This window comes from Adiantum capillus-veneris, chromosome 22 (genome assembly GCF_014529385.1).
Source record: "Adiantum capillus-veneris isolate H3 chromosome 22, ASM1452938v2, whole genome shotgun sequence".
In the NCBI taxonomy this organism is placed as follows: Eukaryota; Viridiplantae; Streptophyta; class Polypodiopsida; order Polypodiales; family Pteridaceae; genus Adiantum; species Adiantum capillus-veneris.
The window spans coordinates 122,174,467-122,195,981 of record NC_140952.1 but is presented as its reverse complement, the minus strand read 5'-3'; the positions used below and the strand labels follow the sequence as shown (position 1 = coordinate 122,195,981).

At 44.0% G+C, this 21,515-nt stretch overlaps 1 protein-coding gene across 7 annotated transcripts in view; it reads left to right on the top strand.

Moving 5' to 3' along the window:
* The first annotated feature begins 305 nt into the window (after nt 1–305).
* Nucleotides 306–21,515, top strand: part of LOC147430133 (uncharacterized) — a 213,446-nt gene continuing 192,236 nt past the window's right edge. For 3 of the 7 annotated variants that reach the window (XM_086494646.1, XM_086494648.1, XM_086494645.1), the window contains exons 1-2: nt 515–575; nt 20,183–20,497. In XM_086494646.1, coding sequence (XP_086350772.1) covers nt 548–575; nt 20,183–20,497 — 343 coding nt within the window. In that variant the 5' untranslated portion in view covers nt 515–547. Of the gene's footprint in view, nt 393–468; nt 2,006–20,182; nt 20,498–21,515 lie in introns of those variants that run through there. The other 4 variants (XM_086494644.1, XM_086494643.1, XM_086494642.1 and 1 more) reach the window with 4 other exon arrangements.

Sequence of the window (21,515 nt, the reverse complement as noted above, 5' to 3'; positions counted from 1 at the left end):
CGACAGAAGCAACATCGATTGCTTTTGATAGCTGTGCATCCTCTCAGATTCGATATAATAACGATTTTTTTGAAATCGTAGGGACATACTCATGTAGCTGTCTTCCTGGGCATTCTTCTCATGTATGTACACATTTGGATAGAATTTGAGCAGAAATCATTCATATTTGAAATGCCCCCTGGGCCTTCGAGAATATTTTGAAGAAGAAAGATTCAGGCTGAATAAATTAGGAGTTGAGCGAGGTATATATTTTTATAAATTTTATAAATTAAGTGTGCATAACCTCTCACGACAATTACCAATAAATTAAATTTTTTGGAAATATAGCGGGCAGAGGAGCGGATTGAAAATTGATGAATAAAGGTTCATTTGGAACGAACAAGCAGCAGAAGGTACTGACTCTCTCTCTCCCCCGTCCCGACGTGGACACGCACCTACCTCTCTCTCTCTCTCTCTCTCTCTCTCTCTCTCTCCCCCCCCCCCCCCCCCAAAAAAAAAAAAAAACCCAGCGCAAAACGGTGGAAACCCAAAAACCACAACAACAAAGATGCAAGGCAAGGATACGTACAAAGCAGGTATAGTAGCCAGGACTTGGTATGTATGAGAAGTGGAGTGCAGAATGCGCCTGGAAATTCGATAGATCACGTGCTGGTATATGTAAGATGAGGCTAGGAAACCAAATGTGACGGCTGTTGTATGTATGGGGCAAGAGCAGCCTGGTCCCAATAGGGAGGATGAAGGGATTTCTGTTGATGGCAACAATGTGGGAAGCATTAAAAGTGTTCTGACAAAATATCTTTGGGGAGTGTTTTTGAGGCTGCAAAGGGAAGAGTTGGTTGGAGCTGAAGGAGAGCTAGTTTGTTGGTTGGAAGGCATACACAAAACTTCAGATATGCTGCTGAGGACATGTAGTGCTGAGTTGCAATTGAACGCAATTGATTTGGTGTGCATTTGCACGCTACATTGTGGTATGTTGGTGGTTTTAGAGGAAGAAGCATTTTTCCTTGCCAATGTAAGCATATACACAGATTGCGTGTGCGTGTAAGTGTGTATATGCAAATTGCAAGAGACAAAATGTGGAGAATGCTCAAGGTTTCCACAGATGATTCTTGATACAATGTCAGAGATTTTGGTATGGTGGAATGGAAGCGAGCAGACAATTGTGGGTTAACCCTTTAACTGTTCATTATATGATGCATCAGATGTACATATCTGTGTACCATGTCAAAAAAATCAGCATGGGTAGCTAGGAGTCGAAGGGATCATGCCAACCCGCCTAGAGACCAGGAACCAAATACAAACAGGGTAGAATGCTTGCAAACAATCTTGCAAGAGAACTCAGATGGTGAACATGTAAGAGGAAATGTGGACTGGAAGCAAATTAGGTGGAGATTGGACTCTGGAGTGAGGTCGGGAGGAGAAAAGTCTAGCCAAGACAATGGATTGGAACAAACTATGGAAGAGGCCAAGCATTGCTACCATGGAAAGTTGTCATGATGAAAATAGGAGCTGGGCATGCTTAGATGCTGAAGCGTGAGCGTTTGTATGTCTGTGGGGTCCTTTAGCCGGTGTGGGTGCCCCATAGAGACATTGGAAAATAGCTTCTTGCATTCAACATGGTAGATTGGTCTGGATTATGAACTCAGTGACATAAGAGCGAGCTGGTATGGGCTACTAGTTATTTAAACAAGGAAGGCTATGATCAGGCTTATGGATGTGACTCTACTTTAAGATCAACTCTGAGATAACCTACGCAATCTCAATCATATTGAAGGAGACCTGTAAAGTCCCTCAAAGATCAGCTTAAATGCATCACATGGATATCTGATTCTTGAATGATTTTTGGAGTCCCAAGTACGATAGAAAATATTGCCAAAACTCTAAAGAACTAGAGAGTCAACTATCAAGCACGTCACACATGGAGGATAGGATGTTTACACTACAGACAATAGCATGCAGACCTTGTAGGAGAATGTGCTTGGTTAGCTGTTAGCTGGTGTCTTGGGTGAGTACTTTTCAAAACACCATGGCTTGCCCATCATTCATTGGCATGTTAGGTGGTTCTGGTTGAAGCACTAGCTGCCCACTTATGGAAGTGAAGTATTCTGATTAGTTCAAAACGAAATCGAGCCTCTCCGTTTGTGAAGTTTGTGATCAGCTTGAGTGAATGGAAGCACTAGTATGCTGACACAACAAGTGAGTGTGTAGATGTGCGGAACACTCAACACAAGCAGTGATTCTTAGCATAAACAGAAGACCTTACCATCTTATTGTTTCAACTAATGACTGCAATGAGTTTTTAAATAGCAACTAAGAGCTAGCCTTTGTATGGAGCTTACTCTCTCTTCCCTACTCTTTAGTGGACGAAACAGGGTTTTTATAAATCGTAGCATGACGAATGCACCCCACCAAAAAGCTGCAGCATTGTGGTCATTGTGAAACCTCGCATTAACTGTCACAAACGGGAGCGCACACGAATAATCAACAAGCTGAAAAGAGATAAATTTTCAACTAAAAGAGTGGAAAGGATCGACACTGTATTTGGGACCAGAAGATGGGTTGGCCCCCCCCCTTAAAGAGAATTCTTTATTAGGGAGAAGCACAGGAACCGGAGTGACCCCTCCATTCTAGATCTTCCGACTCAATCGTCAATTTCCTTCCCGGAATTTCTCAAGAGACCAGCTCTCAAATCTATTTTCGTTTGTTTCCAGAGCGTGAAGCTCTACAGACTATCCCCGATTCCGTTCACGGAATCTCTGAGCATAGGCCAAGGCCTCATTGCTCCTTCTCTGTGATGGAGTACCTGCAAAAGCACAAACATGAAACAAGGATGAGATTCGTGAATTCAAGATTGATACCTGTTGCTCCAAGTGCGGGAAACGAGACCTCGCGCACTATCTTCGCTTCATCACTTGCAGGGTCTTCATCGGAAGTGTTCCTTGCTGCTAGCGCTGGCAATTCTCTGCCAGAGAGAGAGAGAGAGAGAGAGAGAGAGAGAGAGAGAGAGAGAGAGTGTTGCTTTTATAGGCTCCCGCACTTGACAAGAATAGCCGGTGCGGAATGTTGTTTTTGCTAGCACTGAGAGAGAGATCATTGATTTTCTTTCTTTTTTAATTCAACCAAGCAGCCAACGCTAGTCTTTTATTAAGCCTTGCTGCCCACTTATTAAGTAGGCGGCCGGTCACTCTTTCTTTTTTAATTCAACCAGGCAGCCAACGCTAGTCTTTTATTAAGCCTTGTTGCCCACTTATTAAGTGGGCGGCTGGTCACTTCTTTAAAAAAAATGTGAACCTAGACAAACCTTAAAAAATACTCAGTGAGTTGAAAATCAGTGCCACATAAACACATTCGGGGCGTCCCCGGATGCAGTACACACGCACAGATGCTATGCAAACACAGATTCCTTGCAAAAAAGCATCTTGAACCCATCTTTATTATTGTGCTTATGTCTTTATGCGTATTCTTTTTCTAGTTCGGGTTTCCTGCTAGACCAACAAAATATAATATTCCCTTTCTGATGCTCCCGCCGTGACACATCAGTCTCTTACCGAACTAACTGTACAACCCCTTCGCGATGCTTAATGTCACCCATCATATGACACATCAGAGTTGTCCGTTCCTGATGACTTTTAATACTTCCTGTAGATCTACAGTTCCTAACCTTACGGTTCAAGTGCACACATTTAAATATCCTAATTTCAATAAAAAGAAAGTACTGAGAAAAATAAGAAAAGAGTCCATTTAGCAACATCCCTTTGGCTTCTAAACAGTTGGTTTCAACTGTAGTGCTTGTACATATCCTTCCACTTTCTTGGGATAGAATGTTAATTCTTGCTTGGTTGTCCCTTGAGCATTCAAAGTGTAAACTTTCCAGACTTAAGTGTCCGGTCCTGATGATAGATGGTCTGTTCCAGTTCGAGTATCTCTTCTGTAGTTAGAGTGTAAGTCCTTAACAATGATTGTTGACTTCATCATCCTCTGAAGGGTATCATGAGGATACACCTTCATGCTCTTCCAAAGCTATGGTAGGAGACCTGCTTCGATTTTTCGCATCTTTCCCTCGTCGAAAATCTTCATGAAAGAAGTAACCTTTAAAAGAACCGACCGATACTTGTCAACATAAGCGGTGACTTTCTCATGTTTTCTTTGGGCGAGCCAATCCATTCCTTCTGGATGTCCTTCTCAAAATCTAGTGGAAGGAATTTTTGATAAATTAAGCTTTGAACTGAGACCATGTTTTGGCTTGAGAGCCTTCGAGAATCTTGGCTAACCACCAGTTGCTTGCCATCTCCTTGAGATACATCCCAACATGACGCAACTTGGATTTTTCCGTGAACTGCTCATTAGTGATAGCAACTCCAAACTGCTTGATAAAGGACAATGCTTTAGAGATATCTCTCCGTCTAGTATAGCTGTCAAACTTGACATTTTGTCGCCAGATTTGAAAATCCTCAGGCAGCAATGAGACTTGCGACTATCCTTTTTGAATATGGGCATTACTTTAGTTTTACGTAGGGCAGTAGTATTGGTGGCTTGTTTCTTCTTGAGAGAAGATTTAGATATTGTATGAGAAGTGGAAGTAGTATAATCAGGAGAGTAAGATGGAGAAGAGATAGAGACATCCTTGCTTTTATCTAGCAGAGAGTTCCTTTTCCTGGCCTTTGCTCGTTGTAGGCCGTTTGTTCCGATCCGAAGATCCTTGTGCGTATCGGCACCATCCTCAATATGTTTCTCAAGCGGTTTTGTACCACCTGTCACAAAGTGCTGACGTGTCAAGCCATTGAAGAACGGAGCCGACTTTCAGGTCTCAGCCAAAGGGCCTAAACCCTAAGAAATTAAGCAACAGAAGAAGAAGTCCTACCAACTTATGGGACCCCGTCCGATGGGGCCCCAGTGACATAAAGGATTAAAATAAAGCAGGATCCGCACACACACATGCAGCTGATGACGTGACAGCAATACAGATGCTCTGGAAATTGCGTTGATTGATGACGTGGCAGATTGTATGGATTTTCGCGTTTTGCGTCGACTGTTGACGTGACAGTTGTACGGAATTCCATGATTTACATTGGCAGCTTTTGGGCATTGCTATTAGACCAGATGCTTTTGAGTTTGAAGGCTTTTCATGTAAATTGCTTTTGGGGCCTAGGGCCTTTAAATATGAGGCCATGGGCTCCTTCTTGGGCATGCTTCTTGGAGAAGGTGCAGAGTCTGGAGTACCGGCTTGTACTGTGTCGTGCAATATAAAGAAATATCGAAAGGGGCGCCAAGGTTCGGGACGAATACTCTCTGGGGTGGAATTCCGCCACTCAGTGTCGCCTGTCGTCTCTCCCTCTTTCAGTTCAGTAGTTATTGAAGTGCTAAAAGTCTGTTCAGTCTGTTCTTTTATATTGGCACGTGGTGCCCGTCTTGTGACAATGGTATCAGTGCATCAGGCGTGTGCTTTTCTGAAAGCATACCGGTCCTACGAAAGAGCAGACAAAGGAAGATCGCACTGCCAAAGTTCATTGGAAATTAAATTTTACCTTCGTGCTTCAACCTCGGACTCATTAGCCACTCCCACTCTTACTTATCGCGCATCGGGCGCGCTTTTGTCTTCACCGCTCATGTCTTACAGGGCATAAGTCATTAAGATCACTTGCAAGAGAAGGATCAAGATTTGTTTCAAGTCACTGTTTTCTCAAAAGTAGTGCCACACAGATGTTGATGTCTATAGCTACCAAGCCGCACACTCCAAGGACTTGGTAAGCTTTCAAGAAAATTTGCCCGAAGTTATATGGTTTCTGACATCTTTCTTCGAAGTGCAACTTTTGGCAAAGTGGGGTATCCTGAAATGCTTGCCATGGAAACCCTAGAAGATTATAACTTGAAATTTCTCGACATCTCTTAGTAGGTGTCTCTTTTCGAGCTAAAAACCTTGGAGGTCTAGTGTGATTGCCAGGTCTTGGGACTACCATCACCGCCACGGGAACATTGCTTGTTGAGGCTTGTTTCGACTATTCAAGAGTTTGTGGATCACACTGCGGTTGGCTATAACCTTATGGAAGCAAATTAACTCTAATTTTTGGTGCAGGGTTCAGGATGGAAAGTCGGTCGACTTTTCAAGCTCTATTGATGTCGAGATTGCTTTTCAAGTTTGAGTTCTGTTTGGAACTTGTTTGGTGATCCTGGATGGTATCTGTTTTAAACTTGTCTTGGTGCCGATTTGAATTGTTTGAATCTGATTTTAATACTGGTTTCAATGATTGGTGATTTTACTCCCGAGTGGAGTAGTGACAAATGATGTTTGAGAAATGCTTGCTCATTCATACTCACGGCCCAGACCCTCGTGGTTATTTGCGGGGGAAGTATGAATGATTAAAAAGTGTTGTTTTTACTCATGGCCCGGACCTTTGTGGTTATTTACGGGGGTAGTATTGTTGTTGTTGTGACTCCCGGTTCGGACCTGGATGGTTATGCGGGAGGAGTATTAAGAAGTCTGAGCAGTGGTTACTCTCAGCACCTCCAAAAGATGCAGATTGCGGTTTGGGGGGCGTTTGGTTGTAAAAGGCCTCTATATCTCTCGGCCCGAACCTTTTTAGGTTATGCGGGAGGAGTGATGAGAGAGTCGTTGAATATCTCCCGGCCCGGAACTTGTTAGGTTATGCGGGAGGAGTGTTCATCAACGACTTTATGTTTCTATGTCTTTTAACATGCATATGTGAGTATTTGTGTTGCATTGTGATGTGCCAACCACTAAATATTCCTAATTGGATGAGATTGCCTGGGTATGTAATTTTAGTGCATCAAGACACTCGGGGGAGATCAATGTGGTCTGGGTATGATGGCTAATTTAACTACGCCGGAATATCAAGAGTTCTGACCTGGACGAGAGGAGAAGCCAACTCCTTGATCAAAAGAGCTGAGAGGAGAAGCCAACTCCTTGATCAAAAGAGCCCAAAGGAGAAGCCAACTCCTTAACAAAAAAAGGAAAAAGTTGATTGTCCCTCGGAAATTTTTTAAGCTAACTTAAGTTGTTTTGCAGATATGCTGTAATCACGGACGATTACTCTCTTTCAAGAAGGGGAGATGTCACAAACTGCTGACGTGTCAAGCCATTGAAGAACGGAGCCGACTTGCAGGTCTCGGCCAAAGGGCCTAAACCCTAAGAAATTAATCAACAGAAGAAGAAGTTCTATTAACTTATGGGACCCCGTCCGATGGGGCCCCCGTGACATAAAGGATTAAAATAAAGCAGGACCCACACACACACGCGCAGCTGATGACGTGGCAACAGTACGAACGCTCCGAAAATTGCGTTGACTGATGACGCGGCACATTGTACGGATTTCCGTGTTTTGCGCTGATTGTTGACGTGGCAGTTGTACGGAAATTCGTGATTTACGCTGACAGCTTTTGGACCAGATGCTTTTGAGTTTGAAGGCTTTTCATGTAAACTGCTTTTAGGGCCTAGGGCCTTTAAATATGAGGCCATGGGCTCATTCTTTGGCATGCTTCATGGAGAAGGTGTCGAGTCTGGAGTACCGGCTTGTACTGTGTTGATGGTGTAACAAACTTGGACACTCCAAGTCAAGATTCTACTGCGACACAACAGAGATTCACTTCAAAACAGTTCATAATTTACAATTGATTCGACACGGCCCGGCAGAGTTCCGTGCCAAGAGGTATTGGCCCCAAAGATTGGCACCCCTTTCGGTATTTATTTTTGTATTAATCTGTGCTCACAGTACAAGGGAGTGGGAGGGTTCTTACTCTCAGACTCTGCGTCCAGATGCTTTGAGTTGTGAGAGCCCAACCCACTAATTTATAAGTTTACAAGATACCCAAAAGTAGATTACATTCTAGAATACCATGTGGTACGCCACTTTGTGCACATACATGCATTCTTTTGAACATGTTCATGAGGATAAGACTTTGGTACGTCATCAAATGATTCTTTGAAATTTAGAGTTGAACAACACCCATATCATCAATCTTGGTATTTTTGGATGGCTTGGTTACTATCTGCATGGTACCAAGTCTCTTGAACTGATATTATCATGTCTCTTTGTAGTATTCTTTGTTTGGTTATCTTTTAAAATAAAGCAATGCCCAAAAAGCTTCTAATTTTCAGCCTTGCGTAGGATTCTTTTGCGCAAAAAACAAAGTTCGTACAACTGCAGCAAATCACGGAATTACGTACGCTCAGCCTACTGCCGCAATTCCCGTCGCAAAACACGTAAGTGTCGTACACTGCCACGTCAGCACTTTTGCGGATTTTTCGGGAGCTGGCCGGGATGTGTGTGTATCTACTGCCAGACTTGTCGAGGGCCATGACACGTCACCAGTTTGTGACATACCCCCCTCTTGAAAGCATTGTAATCTCCCTCGATTACGCCTGCAAAACAGACAGAAGCCATAAACTATCTTAGCAGACACTGACTGTTAGTACCGACAGACTAGGAACACACATCTAGCACATGTACGAATCGACAGTCACATCACAGGACATCACATGACAAATCACATTCAAAATTCATCCGGATCTCAGACCATGATTAATCGGCAACGTATTTAGCAATCGCATCTAGATCTAGCCAGGACCTCATAGATGCTTGATTAACTAATTCTTATTGCAATCACGTCTAGCAAGATCTTATAAGACCGTAATGATGCAGTCATTTCGTCTATCAATTCCTGCACTTAAACAAGTCAAGTACAAATCAGTATGATATTATCGGGAATTCCAGTTCTTAAAGTCATTACAGCAGAATACTGTCAGCTCATAGTATCCTTGAAACTCAAAAGAGACATCAATGACTTTAGTATAAAGAATCGAGGCAATCTGTCGACAAAGGAGCGGAGTGACTCCCCTCTTGTGCATACCCATTGAACTAGATTCGCCCATGCTAAAGTCGGGGTTCTATCGGAGTAGACTATGCTAAACCGAATGCTTCAAGGTAAAGGTTCACAATCTGAGGAGTATCTGCCAGGTTCTCCTCCTTCGTATCCAATGCGGGATAGTTCTTGAATTTAACCAAGAACCGCCTTATCAGTTTACCTTTTATCTTTCTATCTTTATGTGCCAGTTTCTGTTTTGGAACGAGTATCTCCTCGTTTTCCTCCACTTCTGGTTGCTCATCTGGCTCCCCATCATCGGACACATCGCCTTGAATAGGCTTCAGGAGACTCACATGAAAAATCCTGCAAGTATCGGGCAGCTTCAGTCTAAAGGAGATATCGTTTATCTTTTCTTTTACCTGGAAAGGTCCATAGTATCTCATGCTAAGCTTTGGAAAAAGCCACTCCTTTCCCTTTTTCTTTCTCAGGCGTGCCTTCTCAAAACGTAAGAGCACCCAATCGTTCTCCTTTAATTTCAAATCGCGACGATGTCGATCTGCTGTCTTTTTGTGTCTTTCCTGAGATTTCTAAAGCCTCCCGGACCTTGGCAAAAGCTGTGTCCAAGTCCCTCGTGTACTGGTCGGCTTCAAAAATTTTACCTTTCGTGCTTAGCAAGGGTGGAACCTTCGTAGCACCTTCAATAATCTCAAATGGCGCCTTCCCCGTCGAAGAGTGAATCGTGTTATTGTAGGCAAATTCCACCAAGGGCAAATACTTTTCCCATTGAGTCTTCTGATTTGAGATGTAAGACTTCAATAAATCGAGTACGACTGAATTTGCAATCTCTAATTGCCCATCTGTCTGCGGGTCAAAAGATGACGAGAATTGCAAACCATGTGCCAATGTTCTCCCAAACCGGCTTCCAAAACAAACTCGTGAATCAGGGATCTCTGTAGAAGAAAATTGTCTCAGGCATGCCATGTAATCTGAATATTTGTGCAATGAACAATCTCGCTAAGTGATCCGGCTTGATTGTTTTCTTCACTGGAATGAAATGGGCTTGCTTGCTAAATCTGTCAATAACAGTCCAGATACTATCGTGCCCACTCTCTGTCTTCGGAAGATAAAAAATGAAATCCGTTGCAATACTTTCCTAGGGGCGGGTGGGTATGGGTAAAGGCTGTAAAAATCCTTGTGCTTTATGCCTGTCAAACTTGACCTTCTGGCATACCAAGCAACTACGTACAAAATCGTCCACGTCCTTGAGTCGCGGCCAAAAGAAGTTTCTCTCCACACCTTTAAAGGTGGTAGCAATGCCGCGGTGACTCGTAAATGGTGGACAGTGGCATTCGGTTAAAACCTTTTCCCTCAACGGTTGTGTAAGGCACAACATTGTTTTCTTCATCAAGTAGCCATCTCGAATAGAATATCCCGCTACTACCTCCCCATTCTGTATTCGACCGAATACATCTGCAAAATCTGGATCTGTGGCATACTGATCGACCATATCCTCGAAGCTTCTGTGGTGTATCGCGAAAATAACCAGAGCCAACGGCTTCCATGACAAAGCATCTGCCACCCTGCTTGTGTGACAAGAAGTAGCGTAAACTCTGGTGATCTGTGAAGACCGTAAAATCGTCTCAGAGTAGGTAATGTCACCACTGAGTAAGAGCATGGATAACCGCCAAAAGCTCTTTCTCATTTATCTGTGCTGTCAATTCCGGCCTTGAAAACAATTGGCTATCGTAGGCAATGACATGGCCTTCTTGCATTAAGACCGCACCTAGACTACGACTACAAGCATCACAATATATACTTCGAATGACTTCTACAAATCCGGCAAAGTCAAAACTGGTCCTGTAGTCAATTTCTCTTTCAATGTCTGAAAGGCAGTCACCTTTGTGGGTCCCTACGAGAAAGGGACTCCTTTCTGTGTCAAGATATGCGAAGGGGAAGCAACTTCTGCAAACTTTCTAATGAACCGTCGGTAGTAAGAACATAAGCCCAAGAAGCTTCTAACTTCATGGACATTCTTCAAATCGGGCCAATCAAGGATAGTCTCAATCTTGGCCGGGTCCATTTGCACTCCTGTTGCTGAGACGATGTGTCCCAAAAAGTGTATCTCTGGTAGGAAAAATTTACTCTTTGCATTGATCACCAACTTGTGATCCCGCAATGCCTGAAAGACCTGTAGCAGATGTTCTCTTTGTTCTGCCTCATCTTTGGAGAAGACAGTAATGTCATCAAAGAAAGTGCCAACAAGAGATCTGTACTCTTTGAAAATCGTGTCCACCATTCGGTTAAAGGTCACTGGAGCATTGGTAAGACCAAAAGGCATCACCAAAAACTCGAATAAACCGAAGGTAGTCCAACAAGCTGTCTTGTAGACATCTCCTTGCACGATTCGGATTTGATGATATCCGCTCTTTAAATCGATCTTGCTGAAACAAGAGGATCCTTGTAGTCGGTCTAGAATATCATCGATCCTAGTGATCTGCAAGTTGCAAAAACGCTAGGCTGATCTGTTATCTGTTGCAAAAACGCTAGGGAAGTCTGCTGCAATCTGCTAACGCCAGGTTGATCTGCAATCTGCAAAACGCTGGGGCTGATCTGCAAATGCTAAAAACGCTAGGCTGTTCTTGATGGCTGAAAACTCTAGGTTGTTCCGTCGGGGGTCTTGCTGAGAAGGTGCACTGCTAGACACTTCGTCCTTGTTGCCTCTTCTGCCAGATACTGCTAGCGCTAGCTTTTCTTATATATTGCCCGAGTCAAATTGCCCTACCGAGATTCCCAACAAAGTCACTTATTAATAATAAGTGAAAAATGGCTAAAATAGGAAAAATAGGTCTGTGCACTGTAAAAATGCTCCTGATCGTAATCTGATGATCATGCTGTGTGCAACCAGAGGATATGCATCTACTCTAAGTGTCTGGACATGCACGGTCTGCGAACAGACTGTCACAAATTGCTGACGTGCAAGCCCTGAAGAATGGAGCCAACTTGTAGATTACGGCCGAAGGGTCTTAACCCTAAGAAGAACAAGCAACAACAGAAGAAGAAGTCCTACCAACTTATGAGACCCTGTCCGATGGGGCCCCAGTGATAAAGGAATTAAAATAAAGCAGGACCACCAATACACAACCCTGATTTTTCGTCGAATTGCTGACGTGGCAGAATTGTACGGATTTCCGCGTTTCACTCTGACAGTGCTGACGTGGCAGATTTCCGCAAAACGCGTTGACAGTGTTGACGTGGCAGTTGTACGGAATTCCGTGATTTACGTTGGCAACTTTTTGGTATTGCTTTTGGACCAAAAGCTTTTGAGTTTGAAGGCTTTCATGTGAATTGATTTTCATAGCCCAAGGGCCTTTAAATATGTGCAAAGGGCTCATTCTCTCGCATGCTTCCTAGAGAAGGTGCAGTGTCTGGAGTATCGGCTTGTACTGTGTTGATGCAATATCAAGAAATACCGAAAGGGGCGCCAAGGTTTGGGGCCAATACTCTCTGGGGTGGAATTCCGCCACTCCGTGTCGCATGCCGTCTCTCTCTCTCTCTCTCTCTCTCAGTTCAGTTGTTATTGAAGTGCTAAAAGTCTATTTAGTCTGTTCTTTTTTATTCGCACGTTGTGCCTGTCTTGTGACAATGGTATCAGAGCATTCAGGCGTGTGCTTTTCTGAAAGCATATTGGTCCTACATAAGGGCAGACAGAGCAAACTAGAGACTACTAGAATTTTACTTGAAGAAGCTTCGTGCTCCGACCTCAGACTTATTAGCCACTTCCACCCTTACTTCATCGCGCATCGGGCGAGCTCCCGTCTTCACCGCTCATGTCTTACAGGGCATAGGCCAAAAAGATCACTTGCAAGAGAAGAATCCAAGATTGTTTTGAGTCACTGTTTTTCTCAGAAGCAATGCCATGGAGATGTTGATGTCTATAGCTACCAAGCCGCACACTCCAAGGACTTGGCAAGCTTTCAAGAAATTTTTTGCCCGAAGTTATATGGTTTCTGACATCTTCCTTCGGAGTGCAACTTCTGGCAGAGTTGGGTATTGTGAAATGCTTGCCATGGAAACCCTAGCAGATTATAGCTTGAAATTTCTCGACATCTCTCAGTAGATGTCTCTTCACGAGCTGATGACCTTGGAGGTCCGTTGTGCTTGCTATGGCTTGGGGCTACCATAGCTGCCAGAGGAACACTACTTGTCCAAGAGTTGAACCATGTTGTGGTCGGCTACGACCTTATGGAAATAACCTAACCCTAATTTTTGGTGCAGGTTTCAAGATGGAAAGTCAGTCGACTTTTCAAGCTCGATTGATGTCGAGATTGATTTTTAAGTTTGAGTTCTATTTGAACTTGTTTGGTGATCTTGTTTGAAATTTGTTTTGAAATGGATGGTATCTGTTTTGAACGTGTCTTGGTGCCAATTTGAATTGTCTGACTTTGGTTTTAATATTGGTTTCAATGATTGGTGATTTTTACTCCCAGCTGGAGTAGTGAGAAACAATGTTTGAGAATGCTTGTTCATCATACTAATGGCCCGGACCCTTGTGGTTATTTGCGGGGCGAGTATTGAATGATTGAAAAGTATTGTGTTTACTCATGGCCCGGACCCTCGTGGTTATTTACGGGGGGAGTACTGTTGTTGTTACTCATGGCCTGGACCCTTGTGGTTATTTACGGGGGGAGTATTAAGGTCTGAGTAGTGGTTACTCTCAACACCTCCAAACGACGCAGGCTGTGGTTTGGGGGGCGTTTGGTTGTAAAAGGCCTCTATATCTCATGGCCCGTACCTTTTTAGGTTATTTGCTTGAGGAGTGATGAGGGAGTCGTTGAACATCTCATGGCCCGGACTTGGATGGTTATTTGCGGGGGAGGAGTGTTCATCGGCGGCTTTATGTTTCTATGTCTTGTAACATGCATATGTGAGCATTTGTGTTGCATTGTGATGTGCCAACTACTGAATATTCCTAATTGGATGAGGTTGCCTGGGTATGTAATTTTGGTGCATCAAGACACTCGTGGAAGATCAATGCGGTCTGAGTGTGATGGCTAATTTTACTATGGCAGCATATCAAGAGTTCCGAATTGGACGAAAGGAGAAGCCAACTCCTTGATCAAAAGAGCCGAAAGGAGAAGCCAACTCCTTGATCAAAGGAGAAGAAAGGAGAAGCCAACTCCTTAACAAAAAAAAAAGCAAACTGATTGTCCCTCGGAATGTCCCTCAGAATTATCCTCGGAAATTTTTGAGCTAACTTGAATTGTTTTGTAGATGTGTTGTAATCGCGGACGATTACTTTTCTTTCAAGAAGCGGGGGATGTCACAAATTACTGACGTGTCAAGCCCTGAAGAATGGAGCCAACTTGTAGATTACGGCCGAAGGGCCTAAACCCTAAGAACAAGCAACAACAGAAGAAGAAGTCCTACCAACTTATGAGACCGCGTCCAATGGGGCCCCAGTGACATAAAGGAATTAAAATAAAGCAGCACCACCAATACACAATCGTGATTTTCCACCGAATTGTTGACGTGGCAGGACTGTACGGATTTCCGCGTTTCACGCTGACAGTGTTGATGTGGTAGATTTCCGCAAAACGCACTGACAGTGTTGACGTGGCAGTTGTACGGAAGTCCGTGATTTACATTGGCAACTTTTTGGCATTGCTTTTGGACTAGAAGCTTTTGAGTTTGAAGGCTTTTCATGTGAATTGCTTTTCATAGGCCAAGGGCCTTTAAATATGTGCAAAGGGCTCATTCTCTGGCATGCTTCCTAGAGAAGGTGCAGAGTTTGGAGTACCGGCTTGTTCTGTGTTGATGTAATATAAAGAAATATTGAAAGGGGCGCCAAGGTTTGGGGCCAATACTCTCTGGGGTGGAATTCCGCCACTCCATGTCGCGTGTCGTCTCTCTCTCTCAGTTCAGTTGTTATTGAAGTGCTAAAAGTCTGTTCATTCTGTTCTTTTCTGTTGACACGTGGTGCCCGTCTTGTGACACAGACTCACAAAGGTGCCAGAACTCTTCCTAGGCTAACTGAACCCTTGTCATGAAGTAGCTTGTCCACGTACACATAGGGTTAGATGTGCACGTGACAATTCTTTATTAGGGAGAATTTTTTTATAAGCACAAGAACCGGAGTGACCCCTCCGTTCTAGATCTTCCGACTTAATGGTCAATTTCCTTCCCGTGCGGGAATTTCCCGAGAGACGAGCTCTCAAATCTGGTTCCGTTTGTTCCCAGAGCGTGAAGCTCTACAGACTATTCCCGATTCCGTTCCCGGAATCTCTGAGCATAGGCCAAGGCCTCATTGCTCCTCCTCTATGATGGAGTACGTGCAAAAGCACAAACACGAAACAAGAACGCGATTCGTGAATTCAGGATTGATACCTGTTGCTCCAAGTGCGGAACGAGACCTTGCGCACTGCCTTCGCTCGATCACTTGTAGGTTCTCCGCTGGAAGTGTTCCTTGCTGCTAGCGCTTGCAATTCTCTGCCGTCGAAAGAGAGAGAGAGTGTGTTGCTTTTGTAGGCACCCACACCCTGCAGGAATAGCCGGTCCGAAATAGAGCACAGGTAGTGCTGGAGAGAGAGAGAAGCTACGACTGTTTTTGCTAGCGCTGAGAGAGAAATTGTTGTTTTTTTTTTTAATTGAGCCAGGTAGCCAGCGCTAATCTTTTATTAAGCCTTGCTTTTTATTTTAAGTGGGCGGCCGATCACTTCTTTAAAAAAAATGTGAACCTGGACAAAACTTAAAAAATGCTCAATGAGCTGAAAAGTGGTGCTACACAAACATATTCGAGGCGTCCCCAGATGCAGTACACACGCACATATGCTATGCAGACACAGATTCCTTGCGGGAAAGCATCTGCCTTCCCCACGAATGTTTTGCTTTTCGTAAAAAGCTTCTCAGAAACCATCTTTATCCTTGTGCTTGCGTCTTTACGCGTATTCCTTTTCTAGTTCGGGTTTCCTGCCAGACCAATGGAATATTCCCTTTCTGATGCTCTCGTCACCCATCACGTGGCGCATCAGAAATATCCGTTTTCCCGGTCTCTCCTACTGAACTAACGGTACAACCTCTTTCTGATGCTTAATGTCACCCATCATATGACACATCAGAGTTGTCCGTTCTTGATGGCTTTTAATAATTCCCGTAGATCTACAGTTCCTAAGCTTACGGTTGCACACATATAAATATCCTAATTTCAATAAAAAGAAATTACTCAAAAAAAAAAGAAAATAGTCCATTTAGCAACATTAACCTTTACTACCACAATACATAAACAATAAATATTTTCAAAAATACAAGTGGAAAGTGGGTCGAAGCGTTATCAGTGGCATGGAAACTACAAAAATAGTAGAGGAGGGCGATTGAGGTTTGAGACCAACTGTGTAGTTGTTAGAGGTTAGATTTCCCACATGCTGTGTCCTTGGGCTAGGGTTTGCAACTTGCTTCCAGTGTAGCCTGGCTACAGGGACTACCTCTGGAGTCCAGATCAGTGGGCTGACCCATTGGTCTAGACTCTGTCTACCTCTAAAGCCTAAATTAGTGGGCCGACCCCTAGTCTAGGCTACCACTAGTGACTAGTCTAGTGGGTTGACTCACTGGCTAGTGGATCATGTATGGAGTGCGATGGAGAGGGAGTGGTGGTGAGCTGCCCATCGTGGCTTGTCATCCATCATAGGCCACTTATCCTATCTGTGGATATATTTTTTCTTGTAGGAGATATAGGGTAGGGCCATCATGAGTTTAGGGCATCAGTTTTGTCTAGTCTTGTTGCACAACGGTTGCATACCTATATGCACTATTGAGCCTCTAATCTCTTTTTGAGTGGACCATTCAACTCCATCATGATCGGGCTCCCTATCATCCTCATCGTATGTAGCATTTCATGCAAAGTTGGCACTTGGGGTGTGGGTCTCCTTGGTGGCACTTAGGCTACCTGATAAGGCCATGATCAGGTCTGTCACTGATGCACCTTACAGATTAATGAGTGCTTGTGACACTGCCCATATGCTCATTTCGTCTGGCGAGCGGTATGTTTTTTTCTAAGCTGAGCTGGTTTGCACATGTTTTTGTGACTTGGGGGGCTTTTGTTCGGTTTTTGATTAGGTTTTTGTATGATGGACCCGTGCTTTCACTTGGCACGTTAGATACTTCTCTTGGACATGTTTCTCTCGATGTGGGTATCCTTTGGCATGTGGATGCCTGCTATGTATTCTCCCTAATAATGATTCTTGGGGGTCTTGTCTTTCTGTGGTGGAGCTTCTACCTTGCTTTTCCTTGGGCTCGTGGCTTATACCGCTTGAGTTTGGATGTACCTATGCGATCTTTATCTAGTGAAGACCTCATGGATGATTTCTACTTTGGTGATGGCTTCTCTCTCCATCTTGGTGGTAGCCGTTCCCTTTGCTCTCGCATCATACCTGCTTATGCTTGCAGATTGTGGCAAGATACTCTACTCCGAGGCTATGGATTCTCACATTCTCCGTATATCAGAGGCACGCTGATCGATCGATCGAGCGACCGAGCTTTGGAGATCTAGACGCCCACGGTGGCGGAGGACTACACAATACCGTCGGAGATTGCAGTAGAGGATCCGGGTCACTTTGGCCTGACATGCACATCATACCTGCTTATGCTTGCAGATTGTGGCAAGATACTCTACTCCGAGGCTATGGATTCTCACATTCTCCGTATATCAGAGGCACGCTGATCGATCGATCGAGCGACCGAGCTTTGGAGATCTAGACGCCCACGGTGGCGGAGGACTACACAATACCGTCGGAGATTGCAGTAGAGGATCCGGGTCACTTTGGCCTGACATGCACACCGCCCGGTCAGACTACTGATCATGGAGGAGATTGATGAGATCTGCCAATGACCGATGATGGATCTCCTGTGATTCAGCTCTTTTGAGGACTGTTCACCTTGCTCATCTTGTACCACACACATACCCACATTGTTTCATATTAGCCCTCATTCACTACTCCCACCCCTCCCCTGCTCATATCATACGCAATTCCCTTTTTAGTACCTTTTCTTTTCTTTTTATTTCGGTATTCAGACATTGTATCAGATTCACCGCATTGTAACTTTTTGGTCTCATAGGTCTTTTTGGCCTTTTGAAGATGTTAATATAACATTTCATTTCTCTCTCTCTCTCTCTCTCTCTCTCTCTCTCTTTGAGATGCACACCCACCTGTTGTATATGTACCCCTCAGTCTCTTGATAGCCAACGTTTACAACTACGACAATATTTTTGTTTAAATAGTCTCTTTCTTTTTATCTAGACCTTGTACAGGTTCACCACAAGGTAAATCTTTGTTCTCACAGGTCATTTTGGCCTTTAGAAGACGATAACATTTCTTTTCATTTCATCTCTCTCTCTCTCTCTCTCTCTCTCTCTCTCTCTCTCATGGTTTCAGGCGCATGGGTTCAACATAGACAGATTGCCTCCATTCCAGTACTCACTGGATGTGCCCTCTCTGACTCTTACACAGTCCGAGATACCAGGCTCATTCGCCAAGCCTTGACTCAGCTAGACACCAAGAGGACATGAATACAGCGAGTACAGGAGCTGGGCACGAAGATGGCTTTCTAGAGAGAGCATCTCCTCCAACTTATGGAGGATGGTTTTGTGACGAGGCCCAGATACATGGACACCCACTTGTATCATGGGATACAATGTGCTATTGGCCAGATACGCACATCTTCACACCAGCTGCGGATCGAGCTGCGAATCGAGACTGGGAGATACAACGAAGTACCAACAGAGGCCAGGACATGCCCCCTGTGTGACATCGAGCCTGAGATAGAGTTGCACTACACATGCCACTGCCCCGTCTACTACGAGATACGAGGCCGCTTCCATTGCTTCTTCAGAGAGGGTTTTGGACCATTCTCTAGAGTCATGCTGTACGAGGATTAGAGATGCCTGGGTTTGTTTTTGCTCGAGCTACGTAGACACAGAGAGAGCCTGATGAGAGGAGAGGCTAGCCAGTCTCAGAGACAGATCACAGACTTCTTTAGAGCTGCCAATGGACACCCGGAGGAGTTACTACCACAGCAGAGCTCGTCGCCTTACACCAGAGGCATACTGATCGATCGAGCGACTGAGCTGGGGAGATCCAGACGCCCACGATTGCGGAGGACTACACAGCATCGACAGAGGCTGCATCAGAGGATTCGGGTCACTTTGGCTCGACATGCACAACGCCCGGTCAGACTACTGACCATGGAGGAGATTGATGAGATCCACCAACGACCGATGCTGGATCTCCTGTGATCTAGCTATCCCAGCTAGCTGTTTAGCTGCTTAGTCCAAACCTAGCAGCAGTAGCAGTTTAGGATTCCATAGTATTTTATTTTGTCATTCTGTCATTTTGTCATCTTGTTACTCTTGACTCTGTATTAGATCCACCACATTGTAACTTTTTGGTCTCATAGGTCAGTTCGGCCTTTTGAAGACGTTAATATAACATTTCATTTCATTTCTCTGTGCGCTCCCACAGGAGGACGCCATCTCTTTCATGAGCCTTGTATTGTATTATTTTATCTAAATGAAACAGATACCAAAAGGGGTGCCTATTTAGGGGCATTGGGCAAGTACTGTGTAGGGGAGAAAATCCTCCTCTCCATTTCTCCCGATCCCATCTCTGTCTCTCAGCCTCTCTATCTCCCCTAGTTACTATGTCTTATATCTTCATTATCTAAGTGCTGAATTTTTGGTTTTCTAAGCTGAGAATTACTGTTTATCCTGTCCAACACCTTGGCAGTAGGCCAGCTGGTTATAGAAGATCATAGAAATGATCTGGTACAAGGCAATTCTCCTCCCAATCAACTGGGTACTTGCTTATGGCCCCTTGACACAAGTTCTAACTTTTCTCTAGGACTCTCCTAATTTCCCGAATGCATCATCGGCACCATTGACTATATCCAGAGCAAATGACACAGTTGAGTAGCACTTGTGCTCAAATAGCACTATCTTGATGTTTGCTGCATGGGAAGGTCAGGGTCATTATTTCCTGGTATCAATACAGCTATTACTGGAGAATTTCCGGCTCTATTGCGTTGTCCTGTAGTCTCATAATACACTAGTGATCCCCTTTTACTTCAGATAGGGCCTCTGTTGTATGCCCAGTGTATGCTGCACACGATACATATGCTGTGCTTATTAATGGAGCTCACACCGAGTGTTATTGTAAATTACATCTCATACATTACTGGCCTTTTGAAGAATTTGAAAAGTTCTGACTTTAATACGACATCTATTTACAACATTTTTTTTTCTTATATTAATCTGCACTTCAATACGCCTTTTATAACACTACTTGTAATATTTTTTTGATTTTGCTTTTTTAAGCTGCTAGCTGCTGTATGGAGGAGACAGCACAAATGTCAAGAGATGACATAGCTGGGCCAGGGTTTCCAATGGATGAGTCTGTTTTTGATTCTGATGAGGGCTTAAAATTCTCCAATCTTCATACGGGCGATGATGCAATCTGTTACTTTACTGAACTTGAAAGCGGGGGCCCAGTCCAGATTGTTTATTGCAACCGTGTCGCATCAGGGAAGGAATTTACACCATATGATCTTGTCGTTGTCCCAAGGTCACAGTTGGATTTGGAGCATTTCGTTATTTCTGCTACCGGCATCGTTCACATTGAGCCTGGGCCAGGTCTGTATTTAACTCCTTATTCACACTATATACACCTTGCTTATGGACAATTTTCAAAACGACATCGTTCTTAGACGTATGAATCTATTTTCATTCTGCACCATAATTGGCCTTGTTATAATTAGACAATTTTTTTTTCCACGTAAAAGTTGGGTGTATTTCAAGAGAGGGAGTTGCTAGAATGAATGTCACAACTACAGCTCGTTCTGCTCTCAACCTTCAATTGCGGCTAATATGACCAAGTTTGTCAAGAATCTTTTGTGCTATAAGACTTTTGAGTGGAATGTGTGATTTCTGGTACTCAATGGATGCTGTCAAAATGAACAGGGCCAACTATAGATTACATTCGTGTCTCACAGAAACTACACAGTTGTCATGCATTTCATAGAGGCTACAATTAGATGAACATTTGCTTGGTTTCTGCAGCAGCACAAGCTGTGTGCTAGGCTAAATAAACCTGTGATGCAAAGAGCTTCAGCTACTATCAGGTCGTGTAAGTTAAGAAGTCTGGGTTGCTACATGCAACACAAGAAGTTTTGGACAAATTCTCACAATAATTCCCACATTCTGACTTACCTCAACATCATGAGCTTCTGCGAGGGAGGCACCGCATATCTAGCTAGGTACAATTGGAGGCAGGGGACCGCCAGCCCGATGGGGGGGCTTGTGGTCCCCTGCCCCCAATCGTACCTAGCTAGGTACGCGGTGACTCTCGAGAGTCGAGCAGAAGCTCATGATGCTATGCATTGCATGAAAAACACTGAAAAATGCTCCGTTTTCTTACCTGAGAAAATTTTAAAATCTTCTTGTGATGTAACAGCATTCGAAGGTGAGGAAATGAAGCCTATAACTAGACCCCTTACAAAGAATCCATTTTAGTCAACCATCCACATCATGATGCCTAATATGGAGCAAGACTAACATAAAAGCTGAAAGCAGGGAGCATGGCCAGCTGTTTCTCTCAGAAAGCAAACCCACAAACCCCAATAGTGGAGTGAAAAAGCTTAGACACCCCCTC